Source organism: Sciurus carolinensis, chromosome 4 (genome assembly GCF_902686445.1).
Source record: "Sciurus carolinensis chromosome 4, mSciCar1.2, whole genome shotgun sequence".
NCBI lineage: Eukaryota > Metazoa > Chordata > Mammalia > Rodentia > Sciuridae > Sciurus > Sciurus carolinensis.
The window spans coordinates 2,078,789-2,092,788 of record NC_062216.1 but is presented as its reverse complement, the minus strand read 5'-3'; the positions used below and the strand labels follow the sequence as shown (position 1 = coordinate 2,092,788).

At 53.9% G+C, this 14,000-nt stretch overlaps 1 protein-coding gene across 1 annotated transcript in view; it reads left to right on the top strand.

Moving 5' to 3' along the window:
• Csmd1 (CUB and Sushi multiple domains 1) overlaps nucleotides 1-14,000 on the top strand; it is a 1,673,782-nt gene that overhangs the window by 1,627,074 nt on the left and 32,708 nt on the right. Inside the window, exons 53-54 of the mRNA XM_047550875.1 lie at nucleotides 561-734; nucleotides 2,007-2,180. Coding sequence (XP_047406831.1) covers nucleotides 561-734; nucleotides 2,007-2,180 — 348 coding nt within the window. The remainder of the gene's footprint in view (nucleotides 1-560; nucleotides 735-2,006; nucleotides 2,181-14,000) is intronic.

Genomic DNA, 14,000 nt, shown 5'->3' with positions numbered 1-14,000 from the left:
TCTCCTGGGCCTAGGCCACGCTCAGGCACCGACTCCCGCCCTGCACTCCTGTTCCGTGGACCCCAGCCGTCTTCACCTAGACGCTGGCTGGCCTGTGACGCAGATCCAGTGTTTGAACAGCACCCACCCTCTGGTCTACTCTCTCATTGGAACTTCTCACCCTGTTTTCTGAGCAGAATGTCCTCATGTTCTCTTTTCCACCCAACGGACTGCAAAGCCCTGCTCCTATGTATCCCAGTATTTCCTCCTCTTTCTGGTGTGTTTTGAAAGAGGACACACAAGCGATCTAAAATGCCCTAAGTAAAATTAGTAAGTGGGGAAACCATAATTAGGGAAATAATCATAAATAATTTCATATTAAAAATAGTACTTACTTTATGTCTAATTGCTGGGAAAATGAATAACTTTAAAAGAAAACTGCCTGAGAGATGATAGCTATGGGGGATTCCAATGCCGTGGATTCAATGCTGTCGTTGACTTGACAAATAAATGGTTGCAACGTAGCTTGTTCATGGAAGACCCATCTCTAAGTCTTCCCCGCGGTTGCTTCTGTTTTTCAGCTGGCCACTGTGGCTCCCCGGACCCCATTGTGAACGGCCACATCAGTGGGGACGGCTCCAGCTACAGGGACACGGTGGTCTACCAGTGCAAGCCTGGTTTCCGGCTGGTGGGTACTTCCGTGAGGATATGCCTGCAGGACCACAAGTGGTCGGGACAGACCCCCGTCTGCGTCCGTGAGTACAGGCTCTGACCTGCTCCCCGATGCGTCCTTTCCTACACTTTCCCCCCGCTGTGAGTCATCCTGCACGCTGTCCTCCTGAGAGTGACGCCGCTGCCCCCTCAGGGCAGGAGTGCCACCCTTCCCCGCCCCTCCCTCCTGTCCACGCGTAATTCACTCAGTAGCTCATTTCCAGGGACAAGGTGTACCGTACCCACTCCCCCGAGCTGGGCTCAGTGCAGGAGGTGGAAGTGACCGCCACGTAGGAGTCAGGCCCAAGCCTGGGCTCAGGGCAGCCTCACAGGCCCCGCGATGGCCACACCCCTTACGCACTGTGGGGCTCTGTATTGGCCACGCTTTCTCCAAGAATCCAGAGACTAATAAGCCGTCCTTTGGAAGCAAGAGGCAGAGTGTGATGTAGTGCCATTTTCCAACTCTGCCACACCACGCAGATAGCGACTGCTGGTTTAGAACAAGAATCTTGCTGCAAAGTTCCCTTCAGACCAAAAGTTCTTCTGAGGTATTCTTCGTTCTCCTGAGAGTTAAGCAAATGAGATGCTGATGCACCTACTCTGTGGTGACAGGTATCATGTGACAGGGCTGTGGAGTGTGCAAAGATCAGCGATGAAAGCTCTATTTAGAAGGAAAACGCTGACAAGATAAATAGGGGAAGGCACCAGCTTTGTGGTCTTTCTCTGGAAAGGGCCAGGTATCTCCTTGCCGTGTGTGGCTGTGATGTGGGGCATAAGACGGCTCGCCACATCACAAAGGACCACGCGATGTGCTCTGTCGGTGTTAGGAATATCTGTGCAGTTATTTGGCCAGTTTTTGATATTTAAATTGATACTGGAAAAAACTTTACATAGAACACGTAAAGTTTCAAGCAGACCCATGATATTTCAAAGCAAGAGTTTGACGGCATCACCTGGCACAAGCAGGGGACAATATTTAAAACTCATGATTAACACGAGCGTCTTTAACAGCTCTTTTTTGTGTATGTGTCTGTCTTGTTTTGAAATCTCTGCTAGTTTGTCATGATCCGACTAAGAAATAGCAGTGCCCGTGATGAGGACAGTATGTGGGCAGGGGCTGCTTGTTTTCAACCTTGTGATGAAAGCCTGCCTCTAAGCTGGGTCTGTGCTCATCTCCTGAGCCCTGGAAGGCAGACTTGCCCGTTCGGCTGCAGTGGGAGGCCCGGGCCCGCAGGGCTCTGCTGGCCTCTACTGTCCCTGCTGGGTGTCGGCCTCGCCAGCTGTGCTGGACAGTGACACAGACCCTCTTCCCACAGCCATCACCTGTGGACACCCCGGAAACCCTGCCCACGGGCTCACCAACGGCAGCGAGTTCAACCTGAACGACCTGGTGAACTTCACCTGCAACACGGGCTACTTGCTTCAGGGCGCGTCCCGGGCCCAGTGTCGGAGCAACGGCCAGTGGAGTAGCCCCTTGCCCACCTGTCGAGGTAGGAAAGCTTCTGAGGAGGGAGTTTGAGTAAAGGGGGTGTTGGGCAGACGTCCCCAAGACAACACGGACCTCCCCGTGGCCCTGTCCCATCGCACAGCTAGATCGCAAGTCACGAGTGCCCAAGATCCTCCCCTTCAAGTCAGAGCGCCTTTCCGACCTCTCTTCCTCATGCACTCGCTCATTCACTTCTGCCTTATGCACTGGCCTTTCTGGGCCCTCAGCTTCTAAGTGTGAACGTATTCATGAAGTTTTCGTTGTTTCTAAGTTTCAGGTATTTATTTTGGGTTCATTTATTTAAAGACGGTCAGTCTCCTGGCTAAACCAGGAACTTGCAAGAATGTTCTGGACTTGGCTTTGGCATGTGTGTCTGCATCTACTCCTCATCCTTAAGACTTTGCTTGCGTTTCTTCCATGGAGACATCTCCCTGGCTGAGTGCAGGGCATGTTGATATGGAGACGAGGCCTTTCATGGTGGTAAAATGACAAGACAGGCAGAGGCTGGAACCTCCCTGTTTCCACAAGCGCCCCACTGATGTGCAGGGCTCCTAGGAGCTGTTTGTAGCCGAGACAGCAGGAGACTGGCAGCCCCGCTTGACGGTTGCTAGTCGTGTGGGACGCCGGCCTCCTGGCTCAGAGTTCTGGCGCCAGCCTGCAGGGCGGTGTTTGGCTTGAGCTCCAAGGCCAAGTGAAGCCACTAAATTCTACCTTGCCCCAAAACGCTGGTATGAGGACCAGAGTGCCTGAGTGTGGCCAGAGGGCGACTGAGGCCATGTTCCTAGTCCAACCTGGACCTGGACCTGGGCTGGTCACGAGGACCGGCAGGGGAGGCGGAAGCTGTGCTCTTGCCCCTCCGGGGCTGGGCGAGTACAAGGGATGCAGCCCAGACTCCTTTCACTAGTGTAGACCAGTGGTGGACCCCCAAACCCTGCCTGGCCTTGCCCAGGGCCCAGCACACCACAGGTGCAGGGCTGGCATCCTCCAAAGCCAGCTGTCCCCAGACACAGACTCCTCCCTGTCCTTGGTCCTGTGGTGGCAGGACCCGCAGACCCAGCGTGCACTAGCGTCTGAGCAGCAGCACTGCCGGGAAGTCCCAGCTGCAGACCTCCCAGGCAGCTGCTCTCAGGCAGGGCTGGTCCAACCTGTGAGCGCACACACTGTCCATCAATTTGCATATGGTAAGTAGTTAAGTTCCATGTAATATGTATTATTTACAATGTATACAATGTTGTGAATGTTATTTTTGTCAGGATAAACTGCCAGCGATTCTTTTTCCCAAGAAGGTTTTCCTCTTGTGTTATCAACGAGAAGGTAACCTGTGGTAAAACTTTTCATTCCAAGATGATTGCACGTTCTTATGCAGTTGTTAGAAACAGAGGGTATCCTCTGTGCCCTGATGGCTTTTGCCCAAGGGCAGCACCTTGCTGTAATAGAGTGACAGCTGAACCTGGGTGTCCACGTGGCCATGCATGACACCTCCACCCGAGGACCCACTGGCCGCCCGGCCTCCTGCCCTCAGTCCTCCTTCCTGGAGCAGGACTGCCCTCCAGGGCTCCTGCACAGTAAGTGGACTTAGGGCCTTCGCCCGGGGTCTGCCTCTGCCTCCACGTGATTCCCTGGAGAGTCCCCAAAGCCCTCACCGGCCGGGAGCTCCGCCCCTTCCCTTTCCCCGCAGCGCTCTCTGGCGTGACCTGCTCGTCCGTCCTGCCGTCTGTGCAGAGGGAACTCCCTTCCCTTTGCTGCTGCCAACAGTCACGCGGGTCTGCAGTTCTCCGGGAAGAATGCCCTCGAGTGCGACTGCCGGGTGGTGTGGCATTTGCCATGCGAGGCCGTGAGAACCGAGTGGCGGGCGTTCCTGCCAGCGGCGCCTGGTGCCTGGGCAGTGGCGTTTCCCTGGTCCTTCCGGGCACGGGGTGTGTGCTTGAGCTCCTGGGGCCGTTCTGACAGCTGCCCAGGGGCGCCTTTGTGGTCTTGACCTGTGACCGCCTGATGGCCGGTGATCCAGACACTTCACCGTGTGCTCCCCGCCGTCTCTTATGGATCGTGGTTTTGATGCCAAGCTCAGACCTAAGCCCCAAAGATGTGTTCCTTTATTTTTTTGTACTGTGCATTTTACATACTTTGAAGTCTGTAACCAATTTTGTGTTTATTTTCATATCAGATATAAGATTTTGATACAGGTCTCCCCCCACCAACTTTTTGTCCATGGAGGTACAAGGGCTATTGCCTTAAATAATTGATAAATACTACCAGGAATTGCTCCTGTATTTCTACCCCAACATGAGAAGTTTAAATTAAAAATCAAATCTTTAAAGGGTCCATAATAAATTTTCTAAATTCAGATTTTTTCCTCATTAGCTTTTGTAAAAACCTCGCTTTGAGGTCCTGCGTAATTGTAGTCACTTCCCATCTAAAGATCCACTTTTGATGTGTGAGATTTCTACCTTTTCCACACCTGTGGGTTATTTTTCATATGAATTCTGGCCAGAAAGCACGTGTTTTCGCTGTGAAATGTCAGTGTGATGGCACGAGTGGGTGTTGGTGGGAACTGGGAAGCAGCCCTCCCTGGGGACCTCCCTCGACGCCGCAGGCTGTGCGCGGCGATGTGCCGTCAGTGCTTCGGGCCTCACGCCAGAAACAAAATCTGTGAGCATAACCTACAGGATGAACCGAGCCTGGCCAGAGGCGACGGCTCTGGAAACACTTCCCATCCTTCCTTCCATCAGTGAGCCTAGCGTGCAGAAAGTCCTGGCTGCTCCTGTGACCTGCCAGTGATGTTGTATCAGTGGAATGATCCCCCCCGCTAAGTGTGTACCAGTGATCATTCACACGCAGCTCAACTTTTGATAAGTTTCTTATGCTGTTGTACAAATGCTGTTTTCCAGCTTTAAATGCCACAGTGGACACTGTCCTGGTGAATCCTCTGCTTTTTTCTCTGAAATGAAAAGGCAGAGCTGCAGCCAGCGCTGGGTGCCAGGAATCAAGGCAGAGCTGGATTCCATGGCTCGCAGTCCACGTCCTGATGGTAGCCACACTCATCTTTAAAACATTAAAAACAAAAGCAAAGCTTCCCTGTGTATTTTAAAATAGAGCATCAGATCTGTAATTCAAAGAGCACTTTTGAGTTTCCATTTAACTTCAGGAAAATTCAGCTTCACCCTTTGCTTGTAGAGATGAAAGATCTATCTTCCTTTTAAGAGAATTGGAGACTTCCTTAAAAATACATATTTCACAGCATTGGGAGACCCCCAGGGTCGTGCTATTACTGCCTCAGCCTCTGCGCCTCCCTCCTGGCGCCTGTCAGAGATCAGCCCGCTCTGCAGCAGGTGACTCTCGTGGCGCTGGGAGTCCATGTACTGCAGTCCCAGAGGAAACACCCCTTTGCCCGAGCAGGAAGGATGATGTAAGACCCAGATGGGCAGCACAAACCCACTGGTGTCTTCACACTTTGGGAAAAGAGTATGAAAGGAGTTGAGCTTGGTATTTAAACAAAGCTCCCAGCTGGAGGTAGTCTCTCAAAGCCACCGCAGTCTGGAGCACGCAGGCATGAAGGGTCAGGGAGCCAGGGTCCCTGCTTTGTGACTCCAGGGTCCTGGTGGAGGCCCAGTGCAACGGTCCTGGTGGAGGCCCAGCGCAATGCCAGACACACCTCGCTCCTGTGCTTGCATTAAAGTTCATATGTGATGATCCACAGCGGTGTGCAGCCCACCCTGTGGCTACTTCCAAGCACTGTGACCCCTGCCAGAAGAGACCCAGGCCCCTAAGTAGTGCACGTGGGCGGTTCTGTCTGGCGGCCTGTTTCACCAGCTAGGAGGAGACATAAGCACGTGTCTTTGAAGCCTCCTGACTGAGACCTGGGTGGCACGTCACTCAGCTTTCCCATCTGCAGCGTTCCGCTCCAGGAATTTCCCGTGGCTTTGTATTTGGCGCCTCTTCTCGGCAGGCGGGTCTTACTGGAGAGACAGGGTGCACCCCCACGTTTTTGCCTCCTGGGGCCCTGGATGGAAGGCTGTGTGAGCAGAGGCCCTCGGCTGGCCACTCTTCCCCACACCCTGTGGTCACAGCAGCTCACTATTTCCGATTTTTGTCTTCATTTTCTTTTCTGCTTTTGGTAGGGGGGCATTTTAACTAATTAATTACAAGTTGTACTTTCCAAAATCCACTAGGCACGAGGAGATGCAGTTTTGTGCCATTTCTGTTGTAAGGTCTTGGAATTCTGGGTGGTTTCATAGAGAAACATTTCATATTCCATGAGATCCGCCAGCTCTTAGCGTGAGCCCGGACAATCTGAGCCGCAGGAAAGGGAACGTAGCCCCACTTGCATTCTTCCCCAACACAGAGGAAGTCCTGCCATCAGTCAGGACAGCAGAGCTCCTCTGTTTTCTGTCCCCTTGGAAAGCAGACTCTGGTGGCATCCTGTCAGTGGGAGCGGGGACATTCCACCAGGAGGCCATGGGCTCCTTGTCCCCAAGTTCAAGCTGCTCTCCAGACAGTGCAGTGCTCTGGCCAGCTTCAAAGAGAACAGCCGGCCCTCAGAGACCTGTGTCATCATTGTTATGTGACGGGTAAGCGAGACCCTGAGTTGCACAGCCAGGGACCATGGGAGAGGGCAGCAGGTTGATCGTCCCTTGGAGTGTCTCCGGAATGGAAAGCTGGCATTTCCGACTCTGACACCAGCACATGTTGGTTCTCCCTGAAGATAAAATGAACACTGAGCCAGCAGCACATATCAACCTGGCTACTCACTCAGCTCTGCGCAGCTCTCGGGGCAACACATGGATGCCTGAAGACTGGACGGGCAGTGGAGGGGCACAGCTGCTGGTGCCCACCTCTGCCTGCAGTTCAAGGACCTAGAAAAGCATTGCACTGCCCAGATCAGACTGCACAGCCCTCCCAGCACCACAACGCAGCAGGGCACTGAGGGCGACCGGGTGTGGGCCCGAGTGACGGTCCCATGTGTCTTCCCCGCGGTTCAGCACAATCTCGCCTCCGTGTCTCCTGTCTCAAAGGACCTACAGCCATCCCCACAGAACCTTCTAGCCAGTGTTGTTCACTACTCAGTGCAGAATGCCATGCTGGACACTGTCATGTGGCCACTCATGTCTCTAAGTGGTTAGCTACCCAGGACCAGGGAGTGGCTGCCCGGACAGGGAGAACATCACCCAAGATTCTGTCACCGGAGGAGAACGTCACCCAGGGAGAATGTCCCCAAGTAGGATGTCACCCAGGGAGAATGCTGACCAAGCTGCTGAGACCTTTCTCCAGGCGGCTTGCCAACTAGTCTTGTTGGACAGAAGATCAGAAGGACTAAAAAGAGTGAGCTTTTAAATTGATAGTTCCTTTCCTATCTAGATCCCATTTTTCTCTAGTATACCTTAAGAGAGAAGAGAAGAAATTAAATGAAGTGAAGCTCACCAGCTGGTTCTCTTTCGTGTTGGGTCCCATGCGTGGTCCTTTGGGGATCCGCCGCACAACATAAAATCAGAGTGTCGCGAGCCCTGGGCAGGAGCCCGCCCTCCTCACCCCTCCAGCAGGAGCCTCTCCTTCCTCACCGCCCTCTCTGTTCCTGGAAGCACACTTCTTTTGAAAGCTTCGTACCCATGTGCTCACAGGCAGCGTGGGTCCTGACCCACAGGCACTGACCCCAGGTCACCTCTCGACTGCCCATTTTTCCACTCTTCCGACGGCTTTGCTCGGCCTCACTTCTGAAGCAGGCGATGACCACTGAAGCAGTGGATTGGCATGCACGTGCTTGAAAAGGAAGGGCACGTGGGCAGGAGGGCAGCTCACGAGGCGATGGAGCTTTAGGAAAGTCAATGGCATCGAAATCCGAACCTCAAAGTTAAAATCAAGCTGCTCCATGGTCAAAGTGGCCAGGGGTTCTCAGTGGACACTGCAGCGAGGTTCCTGTGGGTCTCTTGAGTCCTCTCAGGAAGGTTAAGGACATCACCATGCACACTGGTGAGCCGTGTGCACTGTCTCCCAGGCTCCTGCAGGATTCTCCAGTGTGCCACTGCGTGTAGGGCGCTGGACAGTTCACAGCGGCCCCCGGGTAATGATGGAAGGAGAAATGCCGGCAGACACGTGGAGGGAACCCTGGTCCATCCCTGCTGAAGTGAGACTGAGTCAGGGGCAGTTCTGGAGTCTGCCTCTTTCCTGAGGTGTGCCCTTTATTCTCAGACTCAACCCTTTACAGACAAAAGCCCTACCCAACCCTGCAGGTTGGTGACGGAGAGTCAGAGGTGGACTTCCGTAGCTGTTTTCCTCCGTGGCCAGTCATGCTTCTTCTCTTTAGGACTGGGGTTGGTCTGGTCAGGGCTCAGTCCAGGAACATTTACAGCTGCAGTCATCACTGCTCTGTGGTTGATGCGTCTTTGTCCTCTAAACTTTCTGTAATTCCTTCTCTTGAAAAAATCAAAACAAATGCTAGCAGGACTTTAATCAGGCAGGAGTGCTCTAGAAAAATTGGTGAACTAACTTTTACCCCTCTTCTCAACCACCAAAGAATTTAAATGGGGCATTCTTCATTACAAGGCATGGATTATTTTTTAAATTACCCTGTTCATGACTGAATTTTTGTGACTTACCAGTAGAGAAAGGTAAGAAACTTCAGTAAAGGCAAAAAACATAGATTTTAAGCACAAACAACTCAAAAAATATGGACACTGAGTTTTCTCTGTCTTCCCTGCATTCTCTCCCGGTCTCCCTGGTTACTTTCTATCTCCACATCGTCTCCATCTCTCCCTGTATTTCCATCTCTCTGTCGCTCTCTCTCTTTCTCTGTGTTCACATCTCTCTCTGTCTCCACATCTTTATATTCATCTCTCTCTCTCTCTCTGTTTCCATTTCTGTCTCTCTCTCTCTTTCTCTCTCTCTCTCTCTGGCTCTCTCTCTGTCTCCACATCTCTCTCTCTCTCTCTCTCTCTGTTTCCATTTCTGTCTCTCTCTGGCTCTCTCTCTGTCTCCACATCTCTCTCTGTCTCCATCTCTGACTCTGACTCTCTCTGTGTGTCTCCATCTCTCATGTTCTAACATAAAGTGCTCTGAGAACATTTTACAGTTCTTGCCGGAATTTTCTCAGCAGGGTCCCCAGGGCCAGGTCCCTCCTGGCACTGCAGCAAGGGCTGTGTCCCCTGCCCCCTGCCCTCTGCCCTTGGCCTGAGCGCCTGGCAGTGGATCTCACGCTCCCTGTCCCCTGTGTGTGTTGTCAGTCAACACAGACTCCTTTGTAGGAAGAGTTCCCTTTACACCTTCGCAGATGCCACACTGAAGATATTTTTAAGGAAATTAAAATGCCAGGTGCAACAGGAAGGTCAACTGTGAGGTTTCTGCCAGTTCAGCGTGGTGTTGTCTACCCTGGTGTGACGTGGGCGTCACTGTCCCCAGCTGCACTGTCCTGAGGGACGCAGCACTGTGTATTTGCATGTCCCTGACCTAGGCAGGAGAAGGCCGGGGCAGCAAGGCCCCTTGACTAGAACTGGGAGCAGGTGGTTCTTGCAGTCCCCTGTGGAATGGAGGCGAACGTTCTGTCCACACCACAGCTGGTGGAAGTGCTTCCAGGCAGCCTCAGGTGAAGGAGATCCTGTGTAGGCTGTGGCTTCCCTGCCAGAATTCTAAACTCGGATCTGAGTGGTCAGTGAGCTCAAAACCAAAGCCCAGGGAACCTGGACTCGTCCTGCCTGGTGCGGGTTTCAGGTCGGACGTGGAGACCTCTAGCCACGGGGGCATGGCCGCAGGTCACGGCGATGTGAGAGCAGGAACCTGGACTCGTCCTGCCTGGTGCGGGTTTCAGGTCGGACGTGGAGACCTCTAGCCACAGGGCCATGGCCGCAGGTCAGGGCGATGTGAGAGCAGGAACCTGGAGCCAGAGCAGCCAGTGGAGCATCCCCAGGGCACATGGGGCGCCAGGTCAGCGTCCCGCCACGCCACCTGTGTCTGAGGCCCGTGCCCACCACGCCCACCCTGGCCTGCTGCTCTGCATTAACAAAGTAAAAGACACTGAACTTGCATTTAGACTGCATAGACTTCCTCATGTGAAATGTCCTTCCAGCATCCTGACCCCATTGCTGCTCCCTCAGGTCTGTCCCAGCCCGGAGACACTGATGGACTCCTCAGACCTGTGGGGCAAATTCGGTTTGAAACCCAGGGGGGTGCTGAAGAGAGGGTCTCGGCATCCTCCCAAACGTGTGGGCACGTAGACCTTCATGCTCAGAGCGTCCCGCAGAAGCAGGCTGCGTCGTCTGCACTGCTTTCCCATTGCAAGTGCCAGTCCAGGGCCCTCCTCATCCACAGCGGACACCTCCTGACCCCCAAGGAGGCCTGACACTCAAGGCAGTACCAAACTACACTCTCTGCACTGCTTATTTGCCCACACAGCTCACACATAACGTGATAAATTTCAATTTATGAATTAGGCGCCTTAAGAAATTAACAACTAATCAAATAATGAAAGAGTGATTATTACAATACTCTAATAAAAATCATGAATGTGGTCTCTGTTTCTCTCAACGTATCTTCTGACTGTACTCATATGGCGGGCTCCCGTGTGAGGGTTACTTGAACAGTGTTTCAATGCCTCTGCAGTTGCTTAGAGAGTTGAGACAGTTACTGAGCAAGTAATGGGTGGGTGGTATATACAGAGTGGATACACTGAACAGGATGCAGGAATTATCACACCCCAGGCAGGATGGAGAAGGATGACCCACGTCTTCATTGTGCTACCTGGAAGAGCACATGATTTAAAACTTACTTACTTCTAGAGTTTTCCATGTAATATTTCCAGAACACAGTTGACCTTGGGAAGCCAAAACCCTGGGAAGTGGAACCAGGGTTGAAGATACATGATTATACACTACTTATTCCAAAGATAGGAGTCACTGGTTCATATTAACTCAGTGTATACTTGCCATTTTTACTGAATATTAGTTTTCATTTTTTAATTTCAATAAAAGCTTAGCCCCTAGCATTTAGTTTTTAAAGTTTAATTTGACAGTTCCAAAGCACTTTTCCTTTTTTTATGTAAGAATTATATTGAAATTAAAAAATGATAAACTATCTTCATGGTTTGCTTTTCAAAACAAACACAAAAGCCAATTTGGCCCAGGGCACAACCTCCACCAAAATTGACTATCAGAGCAGAGGTTGGAAAATGAGTTCATACTTCATCGCGCTTTCTTCCAAAGCTTCTTGTCGGAAGCAGTGTTTGTGCCAAAGATCAGGTTCTCTGGATTCTGCCTTGGATTCCCCACTTCTAAACAGATTTTGGATTTGCAAGTTAATTACATGGCTCTGCTCTGACCATCTCAGAGGCCCTGCAAGTAAGACCTTACCAGCATTTTAATTCATCATGAATTAATATATATTTAATGAATTGATGCAGTTTTAAAAGGCACAAGGGAAACATTGTCTACTCTGAGAATCGAGTGTGGACATCTTTTTCTGAGGACCACAAGTGGACTTGGATGTGCCTTTTGCTCAGTGACCAACTGGTTCCCAGAGGGTCCACAGGCTGCTGTCCAGGGGCAGGAAGTCGTGAGCCCAAGAACCGGTGTCCCCGTGGGGTCCCTGACCTGGACTGCAGTGCTCACACCTGGCTGCCTCCCCGCAGCAGCTGGTGCCGAGAACAGACGGTGCGCAGACAGTTCTCTGTCTGGGGTGAGGCGCAGCGGCCTGAGACTGAACGCCACCACCACACCCTCCTCAGGGAGAGGCTCGTGAGAACGTGGCCATCGCTATGGGTCCGGACCCAGAGAGGACCTGCGGGAGCTGATTCTGCTTCCAGTGCCTGGGCAGGACCGGGGAGCGGACCCAGGAGGCCAGGATGGCGCACATGGGTGACGCTGTTCCGGGAGCGGCCGTCAGGGTCTGGGGGTCTTGCTGAGTCCTGCAGAGTGAGGCAGGCGGAGGGAAGGCCGTGAGCCCGAGGCCCAGGGAGCAGCAGCAGCCCACGCCATCAGCCGTCGGGGTGGCCGTGTTGGTGGCAGGGCTTCCTCAGTCCTCCTGGGGTCTGGAGGGGAAGGCTTCCGGTGTGGCTCATGGTGCCCACGTCCCCATCTGCCTTTACATGGTGACTGGGCCTTTTGAAGCCCCTGCTCCAAGCGTGGGGTGTGGACACAAAGCCCAGAAGGCTGAGGGCACAACTCGTGTGTCACCATCGAGCGCTGAGATTCCAGCTGTTTCTCCAAAACCAAGGGCCCCTTGGGATTGACTGAAGGACGGGGTTTGTAAGTAGGCGGGCAGACACATGTTCCTCGCTCCCGGCCCCCACCGACTTCCAGGCGAAGGTCTCCTGGCCCTGGATGTGTTGCCGAGGTGCGAGTTTCTCACTCACCCTCCAACGTGCCCATCCCGGGAGCAGGTGTGGTGTCTCCGCGTGAATCTCCCCACACGGGGAGGACGGAGCCACGAAGCACCGGTGCTTCTCATTCCTTCCTGCTGGGCGTGCCGACCAAGGGCAGGTCCTCACACCTGGAGGGCACAGCGTGGTCTGGGCATCCTGAGGGAGGTGCCAGGATGAGGCTGGGCCTCTGCAGAGCTGGAGGAGCCCTTCCCAGAGCCTCGGGCCTGCTTGCTGACCTCGTGGGCCGTTGCACATGCTCTCCAACCGCGGCAGGACCCAGTTCTCGTCACGCCTTTCCACCCACAGCACCTGTCAGTCATGTGAGTCTTTTCCACAAGACCCCTGAGTAGGAGTCACACCCAGAAGGTGGGAGGAGGGAGGTGACTGGAAAGCGGCTCCAGTGGCTGGGGGGGCACTGACGAGCTGTCCTGGCAGGGGACCTGCCCTGCACGTGGTCAAGCACGACCATCGGCAGCAGCGATGTGGAATAAATACCTCAAAGTGCTCGTGGACAAATCAGCCCAGTTATCCTCTGCTCCTCCGTGAGCGATGCAGCTGGGCCTCTAAATGGAGCCTCGGAGGTTAACGGGAAGGGATATAAACAGATGCTTCTGACTGTAGTTCTCTGCAGGACTGGAAAGGGCCCACTTGGGGCACCCGCATGCTGCCTGCGCCTGGTCCTGGCCTCCTCTCCCCAGCTCGAGCCCCTGAGGGGTTCAGGTCTGCTCAACATCGTAAGGGGCTCTGGCTCAGCACTCACACGCGCCTTCCGGGCAATTCCAGTGGAGTCTGATGTCAGGACCATGTCATCCCATGAGGCTGTTGTGCCCCCTGCACAGCCCTCCTCCTGGCAGGGTCCTGCAGAGAGCTCCTGGTCTGCTTCAGAGCGAGCTGTGGGACCACACTCAGAATCCCGCGTCCAGCCACGGGGCTCAGAGCGTTCCTTCCCGGGCCCTCAGGAGAGGAGGCAGTCGGCTCTCCTGTCTCTGCGCCAGTCCCTGCTTCTCTGCCTGACTCCTCGACCTCTCTCCCGCCTGGTCCTTCCCTTGGCTCCACGCTCAGTGGCTCTGCTCACCCCTCCTTGCCTCGGGTCTTGCAGTGGGTCCTTCTAAGGCCGAAGCCCACCCCACGCAGCAGCAGTACACTTTGATGCAGCACGGGGCCTTGGCACCGTGGGGGTCCCTGCTCAGGGCCGTCCACCCGCGTGCCCACAGCTTCCTCCATTCACCGCACACCGGGACGTGGCTTGGACAGGCTCCCAGGGGCAGCGCCACGGACAGTCACAGGTGCCCTTGCTGCTGGGCTGCAGCTGCCCGTTCCGGGACCACGGAGGCTGCTGTGCTGCCGTCCTCAGGTTCAGGGGTCATCTCTGGCGAGGTCCCACCTGCTGCTTTGAGGTTTGGTTTCCCTTTCATGGTGGCCATGACGCACCTGGGCCCTGAAGGTGCCCCTGTGCTCCAAGAAACTCAAGACTGTGCTCTG